Source organism: Ceratotherium simum, chromosome 29 (assembly GCF_057802395.1).
Source record: "Ceratotherium simum simum isolate JZ-2026a chromosome 29, ASM5780239v1, whole genome shotgun sequence".
Taxonomy (NCBI): domain Eukaryota; kingdom Metazoa; phylum Chordata; class Mammalia; order Perissodactyla; family Rhinocerotidae; genus Ceratotherium; species Ceratotherium simum.
Genome location: NC_141928.1, coordinates 17,606,043 through 17,620,330, shown reverse-complemented (window position 1 = coordinate 17,620,330; position 14,288 = coordinate 17,606,043). Strand labels below are relative to the sequence as shown.

The following is a 14,288-nucleotide window of genomic DNA, read 5'->3' as shown; positions in this document are numbered from 1 at the left end:
GAAAGTACAGCCATCCTAGGTGACATCAGTGTGAAAATTTAGATCTGCACCTTGGGTAGCCCTTCTTTCTCCTCCTCATCATCTCTGAAGATTTTTTAAAAAATTTTATCAAAGCCATTTTCTTCTTGGAGTAAATGGCTCCACTGAGAAGTTTTATTGAGACTGTGAAACTTTGTGGAGAAGCTCCTTGTTCATTCTTAGGGAAGTATTGACCCTTGGGTGGAGCCAATACAGTTTTGCTGGACACCTACCAAGCAAGGAAACTTGGGAGTGGAGGTCAGATACTCAACTCAGAAAGCAACTCAATTTGTGACTCATGAAGCTCATTTGTTTATTCCAGGTTATTAAATGGAGGTTTTTCTTTTACTGATTTAACACTGTTATAGACTGAAGTTTGTGTCCCCCCTCCCCAAATTCATATGTTGAAATCCTAACCCCCAAGGTGATGGTATTAGGAGATAAGGAGATAATTAGGTCAAAAAGATGAAACCTTCATGAATGAGATTTGTGCCCTTATAAAAGAGATCCAAGAGAGCTCTCTTGCCCCTTCTGCCATGTGAGGACACCCTAGGGAGACAGCCCTCTATGAACCAGGAGATGGATCCTCACCAGACACCAAATCTACCAGTGCCTTGGGCTTGGACTTCGCAGCTTGCAGAACTGTGAGAAATAAATGTTTGTTGTCTAAGTATAAGTCTATGGTATTTTTGTTATAGCAGACTGAATTGACTAAGACAAACATTCTATAGCTCCTTTAAACTTCATGTACCATTGTACCAGCTTCAGTGAACTAGACTCTATCCACTGATGACGCAAAACTTGTCAATGCATCCCTGTTCATCCTTTAACCAAGCTCACTACTTTCCGGTTTAGAGATCTCCTTCTTTTAGATAGTGCTTACAAAGAATATATCTACTTAATAAATTTGGGATTTAGTATATGTTGGGTTTAAACTGCCTTCCCTAAGGCAGGATTCTGCTATATAAACTACATTAACTTGATATGTGATCCTAGGCCAAAATATGCTTGAGACAGTGAAAAGGGAACTAAACTCATGCTCAGTGTTCAACACTTGTGGGATAACTTTGGGTATAACTCTTTATCTCTGCAAGTTCAAGTTTAAATTTTGTAAAATAAAGGGTTTAGACTACATCAGAGGTACTTTCTGAAGGTTTGTAGAATTCCAGAATGTTCAAGAAAGATTGTTAAGGGATCTGTGAAATATTATTTAAAAGTGTATGTGAAGGTACATTTTTATTGAGAAAGAGACCACAGCTTTCACATTTCTCAAAGAGATCTGTAATTCCCCCAAAAGTCGCTATGTGACTTTTGAGGTGATTTCCTGCCCATTGATTTGAAGCTATCCCATTCCATTCCCTGCGTGCATCTTGATTTGTGAGTTTGTTAAAAGGGAAGGAGGGTTCCAAACCAAAGTAGTCAGAGGAGGTACCATATGCCTTGACTCAGAATGTTTACACTTAGGTCTGATATTGAAAAGTAAGGAATGGCCCTACACTTGTAACTGCAGGCCCTGATAATGATTTTGAGAGAGAGGAATATTGAGAAAGGACAGTTCACTCAGGTAATCTCTTCCTTCTAGATTCTTAGGGCTGGCAGGGATGGAGCCACTGATATAACTCAGTTCTCCAGAAGAGAGTGATCTCTGCTCAGCCTGAGCTCATTATCCTCATCCAAGGATTTGCATTGATCTTCGGTTGTAAAAATGCCTATATGTAAGATTTTAGTGACATAAGAAAAAAAAAATATATATATAGAGAGAAGAACATATGCATGTGAGTTTGTGTAGCTTATTAGTTTATTGGTTTAAATGTCAGGAGGTTGATTCTTGCTTCTTGTCTGGCAGTTTGGGCTAGATAATTTTACTTTGATATGGTGAAGAGGGAACTATAATCATGATCAGTATTCAAAACTTGTAGAATAACTTTGGGTGTAATTCTTCATCTCTGAACGCTGAAGTTTAATAGATCTTTAATGACCCATTTAAGCCCAAGAATCTATGGTTCTATGTGTCCACTCTTCTCTCCACTTTCCCTGCTAAATTGACCATCTTTAACCCTAATAATGTATTTCTCCTTAAAGTCTATTTTGACTGCTATTAACAGGGCTGCATCAGCTTCCTTTTAGTTAATATTTGTCTAGCATACCTTTATCCATCTTTTTATTTTCAACCTTTCTTTCCCTTTATTTTTTAAATTTATAACTTGAAGTCTGACCACCTGTTTTTTACTGATGAGTTTTGTCCAATTATATTTATTGTGATTATTTGTATAATAAGTTTTGTTATTATGTCTTTTATGTATCCAGCTATTTTAATGATTTTTTTCTGCCTTCTTTTCAATTTAAAAAATTTTCCCCTATTAATTTGAAAGTTTTACAACCCATATCTATTATTTACTCCTCACCCTTTGATTCTATAATCTCTTCCCCCAATCATTTATCACCATCTAGTGGATCCATATCATTCTTCTTACCTTCTTTCCACAGAACGGAGAAGAGGAGAAAATATTTGTCATTGAGCTAATTTTATCAGCATAGACAACCCAACAATATGCTCCACATTTAAAAATATATTCTTGGTGTTGGATAATCCCAAAGCCTCTTTCCTTCTATTGCGTCCATTTGTTTTACTTCCCAATCTTTCTTCCACTTTGTGACATGTAGTGTCTGTGCAACTAAGATTTTAATCACTGAAGGGAGCCTTGCTGTTAGTGTGACCTCTTCTTGCCCTCTTATTTGAAGGGGGCAGATATGCCAGGGTCCAGAATTTTCCAATGATTTTATTTGATAGCTAATTAATGGCCTTCTGTGGTTTCCATGGCAATGCCACGCTTTGCTGCCAGGCCTTATCCAAATGGGCATTCTGTTCACTCTTTTGCCTTAGCATCAGCATATTAATCAGACATCATAGGTCCTTGGATGCTGCATCAAATTGGTAAGACACTAATTGAATTAAAATCTCACTTGAAGGCTTCAGGCTTCTCTTCCTCCCAGCTGGAGGGAAACCTTGTTAACTCAAAGGACCAGACTCAAGCAGGAGACATTTGGAAATCCACAGAACTTTGTGTCCTTTTATAATAAAGTATTTTCTTTTCACCTTTGAATAAATATTTTGATGTCTGAATCTTTCTCTCTCCTTGAAAATTTCTCTATTTCCCTGAACTTTCCAATCATTAGGCATTGCTATATTCTCTTTGTAATATGAAATGATGGAGTTAGTATTTTCAAGGTGAAGGGAAGAGGCCTCTCCTACACACACACACACACACACACACACAGAGTTGGTGAAGTTTGAGGAAGAACTCAGGTTGAAGGCCCTAATTGCACTGTGATAAGGATTAGGTAGCACAGTGCCTATGAAGATTGTCTAGCAATCTATAGAGTGCTATGCAAATACCAGAGGTTATTACATTATGAGTCTTGGGAAGTACTTGGAAGGTAGAGATGAAAAGAAAAATGGAAGAGAGGCAACTGAGAGATGATCAGTCTTAAATTCATTCTTTAGGTCACAAAGATTATGGATGATTATTTCAACTTCTCATATAGAGTCAAAATCCTCACTACCCTTGGTTGGCTTACCATTTAAGATTACACCTTTTTAAAACTATTATTTTAACTGACCCTCAAATATGCCATACATATTTATACATTTTTGATTTTGCATTCTCTATTTCTTTGGGCCTTCTGCTCCTAGCTTCTTGCCCAAGTCCTATTCATTTTTCAACACTGAGAATGAACACACTCATATAAAGCCTTTGCCAAGCCCATGAACAGAGTTAATAACTTCTTGAAGACTCCTCTCTGTGTGCCTGACCTCACAATAGCACTCATCATGGTGTACTGTAATTATTGTTTATTTTTTTTAATTGGTTCATATGTCTGTCTTTTTCATTAGCTGGTGAATGGCACAAAAGCATGGACCATTTCCTTACAAATTTTGTTTTTCTGACATGCCCCATTTATCTACTAGGTGTTGAAGAGATGTTTAATGATTTACTGACCTTCTGCAAAATCTTGTGCTTGATGAATAGCCGCAATATGACCTCTGGCACAAAGGATTTCCAACCAAAATGAACACCGAATCCTCCCAAAATCTGAGGTCCCAAAAACTAGGTTAGTGTGACGTGCATATTAAGTGTTAAAGACGGTATAAAAATAAATGCTAATTCATACTAAAAACTGGAACATTGAAGTTGGAATTTACCACTATGGGAAAAAAAAAAGAATACTGTCCCCACACACACTTAAATAAACTAGATAATTCTTTATCTCTTATGCACTGAAGCTCTCTCCTTCTTTCATCTTAAAATAAACTACACTGGGGATGGTGTTCGGTTTGAATTATATTATCATAGATTCTGGTCACCTCTGAGATACATCTTTGTATTTTATCTAGGATAGCATTACCATGAGAGAGAAATGCACATTCAAGAACTGGAACCAGTGGGTGAAAAGTATGCAAAAGCTGATCAAGGCATGGAAAGACTATCTGGTAATTAGATCTGTTTTAGAACACAAGCTGGAATGGGCACTATTGCTCCTGATCTTCAGTAAGAGAAGAACCCAAGGAATGTAGAAGATAGAGTTAATTAGCTTCCTGTTGCTGGAATGGTCAGTGAGCAAACAGCAGTGATCTTCCTGAGATGGTAAAGAGGAGATTTGCTCTGGGCAGAAGTTTAGACCAGAGGAAGTCTATTTTCTCTTCTAATCTTGAAATTTGTGATCCTATTTCTCTGCCAATACAGAAATGAAGATCCAGATGCTCGGAAGCACCTCTAACAAGTACCACTTTGGCAAAAAGATAAATGCAGAGTTCCTGGAGACTAAGCAGTGATATTTGCTCCAATCCTCAACAGGAGTGCTTTGAAATGAGTTTGCTTTCTTGAGTCTTTCCTTCAATGTAAGCCCAAAGTTCCAGCCAAGGCTTCTCAGCTTTCACAGATGCCAAAGAAATGGCAGTGTTAGTTTATTTTCGTGTGTGTATGTGTACGTGTGTGTGTGTATTCTGAGTTAATCAAAGGATACTGTTTTAGATACTCACTTGGGGAAGTCAGCCTAGCAGACCAATGCACTATTTAAACCTACCCTATTTTATTTTATTTTGGTTATTGATTTTTTATTCAAACTAAAGCTTTAATATGTACAGCACTTCTAGGAAATCAGCCAACAATTTTTTTTGGAGAAAGTAGGTGAAAGGGGTTTCTTGATTAAAAGAAAAAATGCCATCAAAATAACCTGAGACTGAAAAATACGTCGTCCCTTGGCAGTTTAGTTGGAAGAAAAAACATAAAAGTGGCCAGTGTGATTTAGAAGGAGCACTGCGAAGGGAATCAGAAGGCAGGATTCAAATCCTTACTCAGGCAGTAACTACGTATGTAGCCAGGGGCATGCCATTTCTCTACGAGCCTGTTTCCCAAACTAAATCAAGGTTCCTTAATGTTTTAACACCCTGTGATTATGTGAATGCCTCCCCCTCCCCCCAATCCCACCTATTGTCCAGCTTTAATTAGCTCCAGTTTACTCGGAATGAAAGAAGCTGTATGGATAAGAAAGCACTGTCATTGTATCCCCACCCTTGTGTGCGAATGAGTCAAAAGAACCACAAAGAATCATGCATAAAGAGGGAAGAAATCATAACCGAAGAAATATCTTCTTTATCTATGTCCATTTCCTCCCACAAGGAAAAATGGCAGTGTCAGTAGTACATTACATATATCTCTCTTTCTTTTTAGTGTTTAATCTTAGCACCTGCACAGCAGAGATCTTTACAATTCATTGCATATGCTCTCTCCCTTCTCCCCCCTCAATACAGCACCTGAGGCCTAAGAAACAACTCCCTCCAAGCTCCTCAAAAGGCTGAGACCCTTCTTCATGACAGAGTATAGAATAACAAACATGCCCAACGGTTTTATACAGTTGCTAGAACGTTTTAGTTTCCAACGAGTGAAGATTTTCCTCCTTTTCTTTGAATATTAATTACATTTTACAAATTTGTGTTTGTTTTGTTTTGCTTTGCTTTTTTCTGTTCTGTTTGTACAACAAAAGGGAAAGTCCATGGCAAGGAGGCCCAGGTTAACAGAGTTTGGCTGTCATCTGGTCCGACTGTTTGAGGATCTCCGTGTTGTAGAGATCCAAGGCGTGGTTCACCCTGATGATCTCGCTGTTGGTCAGTTTCAGGCGGTGTTTCAGCATACAGGAGAACAAGTCCAGCTGGGGCTTCCCCGGGGCCACAGGAGGGGCCAGGCGGTTAATTCGGTCCCGAATATCCAACAAGAGGAGCATCACGGACGAAGAGGAATAGAACTGGCCGCCTTGCGTGTAGGACTGGTTGACCTGCTGCACCGCGCTGCGCAGGAGGTCAGCGTTGAACCTCAGGCTGTACCCAAACACCTGCACATCCGAGATCTTGATGTAGAACTGCCTCTTGGAGGGATCTGACAGGTCCACGGGGCCCTGGCCAGTCTCATTACGCAGTAGGGTAGGTAGCCGAGTCCGACTACGTAGGTAGATGTGGACCGTCTCGAAAAACGTTTTCCACCGATTGCCCAGCAAGAGAGTCCAGTTGTAGCACTGGCTATTTTGGAGACGGACCTTCTCCCAACGCGGGTAGCCGAATTCCCCAAAGGGCATGTTCCAGCCCTCCGAGTGGCTCCCGCTGAAGGGGTTGACATAGACAAAGAACATGGGGTCCAGGCTGCTGTTGCGCATCTGGCAGATGCGCATGGACATGCCGATCACCATGTGGATGAAGTCCATGCGGTTCTTGTTGCTCTTGAGAGTGAGAGACATGCGCTTGCGCCACCGGGGGTCGAAGAAGGTGTCGAGGCGGATCTCGTTGCTGATGAAGGTGGTGTGGACGTAGAGGCGCGAGTCCATCTTCTGCAACAGGTACTTCAGCTCCAGGTCCTGGAAATCCAGGTCGGTCTCGAAGCTGATGAACTGCTCGCTCCGCTCCGAGTCCACGTTCTGTGGTTCGCAGCGGCCTCGGTACAGCTTGTAGCCCTTGTTGCAGGAGCCGCAGAGCGAGATGTTGGCCAGGCTGCACATGGCACAGCTGTTGTTCCCTCCTATGATGCAGGGGATGGGGCGCTGGCACAGCGTGGTGCTCCCGTGGCACACGCAGCTCCTCTGGCTTTCCAGGAAGGTTCCCCAAAACCCATTCTCATTGCAGTAGAGCAGCGACTGGACCCTTGCAAGCCACTGCTGAATTGTCCTGGGGGATAGAGGGAAAATGGAGAATGTTAACCACCATGGGTGGGCTGTGAGTTAGGATTATCCAACTGATCATGCAAATTGGAGCTCCCTAATGAATGAAAGGACTGGGTAGAACAGTTATAATAAGAAGGGCATTGAACATAAATTACAAGAACTACATTGTAGTGCCTTGTAATGTCACAGACCAGCTGTATGACATTGTGTTTTTCGCTTCTAATGTTCAATGTCCTCATTTGTAAGGTGAGGGCGTTGGATGGAGTAACTGTTGTTGGAAGTCCTTCCAGCTCTATGATTCCATTATACATTAGCCCCAAAGAAGTTTGATTCAAGAAATTAAAATGTCTAAACTCAAACACCCCTGCTGGATGACAACACATTGTAAAAAAATCAGCAGTAGAGAACTTAGGGGTCATTTCTTTTAACCTGCATCAGATGTTTCAAACTCCTTCACAGATTCCTCCCATGAGGTTATACAATATCCAACAACTTCAACAAAAACAAATTATATTTTATATTACTCCAGAGATCATGTAGTACTTCCATATTGAAAATCTTACATGATCCTTACAGTGGCTTTTCAAAACACATAAGAAAGATGTTCTTTCCTCCATTTTTCCAGAGCTCCCAACTCTCAATTTAGTGGAATTTCCGTTGCAGCACATGTCTCTAGGTCCCCCTCCTCACTGCCCCTCAACACATTTATGAACCATACCCAAGCCTGTCCCAAGATTCCAGCCAGTGAAACAGTCCAATGAAGACAGATACTGGATCAAATAAGAAGCAACAGAAGAATAGGTAAAAATATGTAAGGGAGTCAGCTTAGCGGCCTCTCATCTTTCCTCGTTTCTGTGCAAGTCACCTCTTGGCTGTCTTCCATGCTACGAATAATTCCTTACATGTGTCTAGCACTTTTTTACCCTGCACAGGGCACATTCACTCCCGTTTTGCCACTTGAGCCTCACAACAACACCCTGAAAATAGCTTGGGACTTGAGGTCAGTCAGAGATTGCATAAAATCCTGGCTCCTCCACATAGGAGCTGAGGTAATGCTGAGTAGTTTCCTTCACCTTCCAAATCATTCTTACCACACAGGGCTGATGTGAGGATTACATGAATTTTTATGTGAAGGCTTAGCCCCAAACTTGGCAGGTCTTAAGGGCTCAATAAAAGTTAGCTCTTGTTATTCCTGCAAAGGGACTCTCAGCTCCATTTTATAGACATGGCAGTGGAAGCTCGGAGGTGAAATGAAATGATGGGACTCGATGTCATACAGTCAGTGAGTAGAGAAGTCTCCTGGCTCATAGCTTTGACTTTGTTCCTTATATGTCAACCAACAGTCAAGAAAGCCTTTCTTAAGGCTGTGATGTGCTGTGGTAATGTTGATGTGATGATGATGGTAGCAGTGGTTCATGATCCTCATTTTGGGAAGCTGGAAACATAGGAACATTTGCATCCTACTGCCTGTGGTAGGAAGTGTTAGCAATCCATCTATGCTATCGTTCCCACTGCTGAACCATAATCGCCAAACCCAAGAGCCATGAGAAAGGCAGTAGAGCCTAATGAGGAAAAGTATGTGTGTTGGCCCAAGCAGAACTGAGTTCAAAGCTCATTTCCATAACCAGGAACAAGTCACTTCATGTCTTTAAGCCTCGGTATTCATATCTAAAATGAGAATAATAAAGCCCATCTTGTGCGGCGGGTGAGAGGATTGAGTAACATAATATATTTAAAGCATTTAACACAGACTCTGGCAGAGACCAATTATTAAACAGGTAATAATAATAAGTCCTCTTATCCCAGAGAATAAGCTATTCCTTTGAAGGTATTGAGACACTCTCAGGGATTTCACTATCTCTCTGGAGTTTGAGGGAAACCATTTTGTTATATGGGACATTTGAAAATGGATACTGTTGAAACGGCTTCCCAGAATGCTTTGCTTTCAATGAGTTGCTTATTAGCTGAGAAAAAACGGGGGAATAATTAGTGTGCTCCTTGAAACTGCTCTGCTTCTTAAATCCACAGAACCATCCCACCTCTGGCAATAACACCTCCCTCACAACATTCAAAATACTGTATTGAAACCCCTGGCTTCCTTGTCAGTTTTCCCTGCAGGCTCTAAGGCTTGAGAGGGGAGATCCTTCCTTCCCTGAATATCTAGCCCAGAGCCTGGCTCTGTGTAAATGTTTGCCAAATGAAGGAATGTTGGCTGAATGAATGAACGGACAAAATTAATATTTTTATTCTTATAGTTCATTAAAAACATTCAGCTTCTCCTCTTTCCTCTGGACTGCAGCATTAGTTTTCGATACCGTCTACCCACACGACTCCAGGCCTCCCCAGTCTCTGCTTCCTGAGACCAATCCTATTACGGCCTGGAGAACAGCAGTAGGCCCAGCCTTCAGGAAACATAGCTGGAATAAGAATGAGCTATGCAGCTCCCACCTCCCAAACCAGAACATTGACTGAATATTGGCTATGAGTCATCTGATATTTTTGTGAGCCGCAGGGGCCCGCCACACGTCTCTGATTGCGAGGTTCCATCTGACGAGAGCGTCATTTCAAAATGCCTCTTTCAAATGGCCCACACTTGCCCCTGTCACTCCCTCTCCAAGTGACAGGACAGTACCCCATTTAGAGCTCCTCTGTTCCCATCTGCAAGGCATTCTATAACCCCGTAGAGCGCCCCCTTTCTCGTGTCTCATCATTGGGACCCTTTGTCAGGACCGCAGCCCCCACTCCTTGAATCAATGCCTCATTGTGGCTGAACTCTCAGACTCCTCAGTGCGGGGAACAAAAAGATGAAAGTTCCCGGTGATGCTGCAACAAGCAAAGGGGCTAGTGGCAAATTAGGATTCCAGCCCTGTCGAGCAGGAGGGATTGGGGACAGAGGCCCTCTGAGGCGCATTAGCGAGCTGCGTGGCACCTGCATCTCCTGACCTCAGAATAATCATGAGGTTGTGGGCTGTATCAAAGAAGGCATTAATGATACAGCGAGAGGACTTAGGACTAGGCTGCGTGCAGGGAGGGGTGATAGGGAGCACGAGGCCCAGGGGAAGAGGAAAGAGAGAATGGAGGAGAGAGGTAGATCATGGGGAAGCGTGATAAAGAGGAGAAACGACCTTGGTGTTGGAGATGGTGGGGGAAGCGATGGAGCCTGACCTAGAGGAGCAGACAGGGGCGATGTAGCAGGAAGCAACTGGAGAGGGAGAATGTGATGGAATGAAATTAGAGTGAGTAGGAAAGAAATGAAGAAATTCATCCACACCTCCATTTGTCATAACTCACTGATTCAGGGAATGTGGATGCTGGATGGGCCATGTGAAAGCAAGTCACCTTTTTCAGAAGAGGCAGGAGGGTGGGGGGGGAGGTCAGAGATGGGAAGCACTGTTACTAGTGAGTCCTGATTCCCAAGGTCAGTGTACTTTCCTTTGCTTTTTAATCTTCATTTTGAGGAGAAGAGTGAAAGCAGACAAACAAGCTCATTCCATTTTTTTGTGTGTTTGTTCTTAACACAAGCAACTTCCAATAATGAGGAATCAGCCTCAATCAGATCAATCTCCTACACCTTCTTCATCTCCAGCCAGTGGTCTGGGGAGTCATCACTGATACTCAGAAACCCTGCCATGTTCAATGGCAGACAGCCCCCTAAACCAGCCAAGGGAATCCGTGGCTTGCAACTATTGAGCACTCACTGTATACCAGGCATTGTGCTGGAGGATCTCCCTGAGCAGCATGTATAACCATCTGCATTACAGATGAAGATAACGGGACCTTGAGAAGTGAGATAACCTGTCTGAGATCATGAAGTTACTCCACAGATACCAGGCTCTCTAACTCCAGCATTGGTGCACTTTCTGCTATGTACCATAATGTAAAATTCTAACAATGAGGCAAGCAAGAGAAAGGAAGCAGGCCACAGGAAGAGAAATAAATTGAAATAATGGAAAAATACTGAAAGTTTGAGCATGTAAAGGGCCTATTATCACATTTCTCGCTTCCTCTAGCTTCGCTTCCTCAGGATCCCTCTCCCCCATTCACAGATAATTGGAGCTCACCGACAAGTGATCAGGGAGAGGCTGGGGACCAGGGGTAGGAGAGACTGCGATCTATAAATACCATTTCCCAGGCTAGCTGGTGACAGCCTGCCTCAACCCTGGCAACAGAGGAGTGGCTTAATAGGCCAGCTCCAGAGGGGAGGGGTGTCTCACCAAGGGCTGACACAGCCCCACTGCAAGGCAGTCAGTGGGAGGCAGGGAGGACCAAGTTTTAAAGCGCTTTTCTCTATCTCTGGGGATCCAAAGCATCTTATGTTTGCAGCCAAAGATGAACTCCAATATATCCAAATCCGCACTTTCTATTGGATGGGATTTCAATTCATTCTGATGGGGGGGCTGAAGAGATGGAAGAAAGGAGGAAGGAAAGGAGGGCAGGAAGATGCATTTTTATTTCTAAATCTGGCAAACCCTGGAGCCTGATTGGTAAGCACCCACAGAGGCTCCACATGGAGCAGCTTGGACCATAGATGCAGAAAACCTTCAAGAAGAAGCCTTGGAGGTGTTCACCCCATCTCCCTCATGTTTAGACCTGAACGTTTAGACTTAGTTGCTTAAGTAGAGGATCGATGTTTATTGAGTGCTTTCTACACCGTGGCAGGTATCCTTTATCCTGACATCAACCCCATAAGATAGGACTCCCTTGTGATTTCCATTCTACTGAGAGGGCAGTGAAGGCCAGAAAGGGACTGTGACTTTCCCATGGTCACACAATATGGACATAGTGGACCAGAGCTCAGGATTTCTGGATGCAAACCCAGTCTGCCCTCAATTCCCTTCCTGTACTTTCCCTACCTTCTGAAACCCAGACTGGAGGAGAAGCTAGGCTCTGGGCCATGGAGACACCACCACTGCCCTCCAGCAGGCTCTGTTTTTGCCTCAGCCAGGATTTTCTGGCGACCTGACAGGTCTCCTAGTGACACAGCGTGGAGTCACTTGTCATTTGGAGGACAGAGGTGATACCACCCAGGGCTTCCCACCAGTGCGTTCAAAGGCCATATCTCCCTTTCAGAACCACCCTGGTGGGGAGCCCAGGCTGGGATTCCTAATTCAAGCAAACTCCCTGCTGATTTTAATTGGAGGTTTTGCCTAAGACAGGACTGCAGTGCCAGGCCAGTGGCATTTTAGGGGAGATCATACAAATCGAGTGCCAAAGAGAGAGGGTGTGGGGGAAGCAGATCTAGGCTAAAATAGAAAACTCTAATCCATAACTCCCACTTCCCTACCAGGAGTGTTTATTTAAAAGTGAAGAGGAAATGGAAAAAAAAATGAAATTGGAGTTCTGAATTATTCTCTTATTTATGCCCTGTGTTTCTTCCCTGGCATTTCTTTGACACTGTAATGGATGTCTGAGAAATTCCATGAGACTCCACACACACTCTGTAGACCATAGACTAGACTGGGAAGACAAACAGTTGTTTTTAGGTTTTTTGGTTGTGCTATGTATGACTCTGTGTGTGTATGCGCGCGCGCACGTGCGCGTGTGTTAAAGGAATGGTGTGATAAAAGATGAATACATCAATGGTGTCAGGATGCTTGGGACTCAACTGAAAGAAACCTTGGTTAATAGATATGCTAGTGTGAATTATAACCGGCCATCAGGCCCACTCTGTGTTCATCATTTTTCCCAGATAAATATGTAGCTTTTAATCATTCCTCTCTCTGAGTTTCTATCATTGCATTAATAACCCAAAATAATTTTCCCTTCTTCTCTCCGTTTTTCACATGATGTCAGAGCCTCATTGAATGGCTTACAGTAATAAGGAAGAAAAGACGAAAAGAAGAATTTTGTGGTCCCTTGCCATAATGAAGATGCTTTCTAGTTTGGAATTGTGGCATGAAGGCAATAGGTCTTATTTGCAGTGAGCAGAGGTAGACGGTAGGAGGAATGGGGAGAACGGCAATGTAAATGGAGACTCCAATGGAGTCTTTAAAATTAGGTTGTCAGGAGCTTAATTGGGAAGGATTAGGAAACAATTTTTGCAATTACACAGCTCTGTGTCTGGAAGGAGGTGACAAGCAACATCAGCTGCATATTCAAATTCAGCATTTTGCTTTGGGGCATGGATGTGCTGGAGGCAAGTGAAGGAAGCATCCAGAAGCCTCTTTAAAGAAGACAAAAAGGCTAAAGGCAGCAAGAAGCTTCCAGGCGGAGGGCTGCAAGAGTGGTTTTTCCTTCCTGGGTAGCAGTTAGACAGGAGAATGAGAAACTCAGACCAAAATGCTAGAAAGGAAGAAGGGGCTAATCGGGTCTAATGGTCTTAACCCTGAAGTACAATAATGGTCATCTAGACCAATGATTTGGGCAGTGAAATGGGGTAACCATAGATGTGGGAGTCAGTTAAGTAAATACTGAACCCCACTCTACCACTATTTGAGCTTGGATATTTGACCTTGAATAAGTCACTTCACCTCTTTGATCTCAGTTTTCTTATCTGTCAGATGGGGAAGGTAATACCTACCTTATGCTTTGTCTTCAGAAGTAGAATTGAATATGCAAAGCTCCTGGGAGGTTTGCAGAGAAAGGAACTTATGACTGACCATATTAACCATTATTGTTACTGAGGGCAAAGAATAACTGTGTTTTATAAATGTTCCAGGTAAAAATATTCCTCTCGGTTACTAGAACAGCCCGGTTGATTATAGCTTAATCTCCTAGTCTCACTGGTTACTCACCCTCCACAGTTCTAATGAATGCTGTCACCATGATGCTTGAAGAAAGAGCTAGACGTGGGCTTTGGAGTCAGAAAGGATTGGGTTTTGAATCATAGCTCTCCTATTCATTACTTAACCTTGAGCTAATTGCTTGTCCTTTCTAAGCTTCAGTTTTCTCAACTACAGACTAGAATAATAATACAGTACTTTGTAGGGTTGTTTTGAGGATCAGATGAGATAAGGTATATAAAGGTTCCGACATATCATAGGTACACACTGTCTCTCATGAAAACAAACTATTGTGTTCCTCTTGAGCTCACATAGAAAATGGTCCCTTTGAAATAAGTA

The 14,288-nt window shown here is 42.6% G+C and overlaps 1 protein-coding gene across 1 annotated transcript in view; it reads right to left on the bottom strand.

Moving 5' to 3' along the window:
• Window positions 1–5,649: 5,649 nt before the first annotated feature.
• Window positions 5,650–14,288, bottom strand: part of BRINP1 (BMP/retinoic acid inducible neural specific 1) — a 172,747-nt gene continuing 164,108 nt past the window's right edge. Inside the window, exon 8 of the mRNA XM_004423372.3 lies at window positions 5,650–7,231. Coding sequence (XP_004423429.1) covers window positions 6,091–7,231 — 1,141 coding nt within the window. The 3' untranslated portion in view covers window positions 5,650–6,090. The remainder of the gene's footprint in view (window positions 7,232–14,288) is intronic.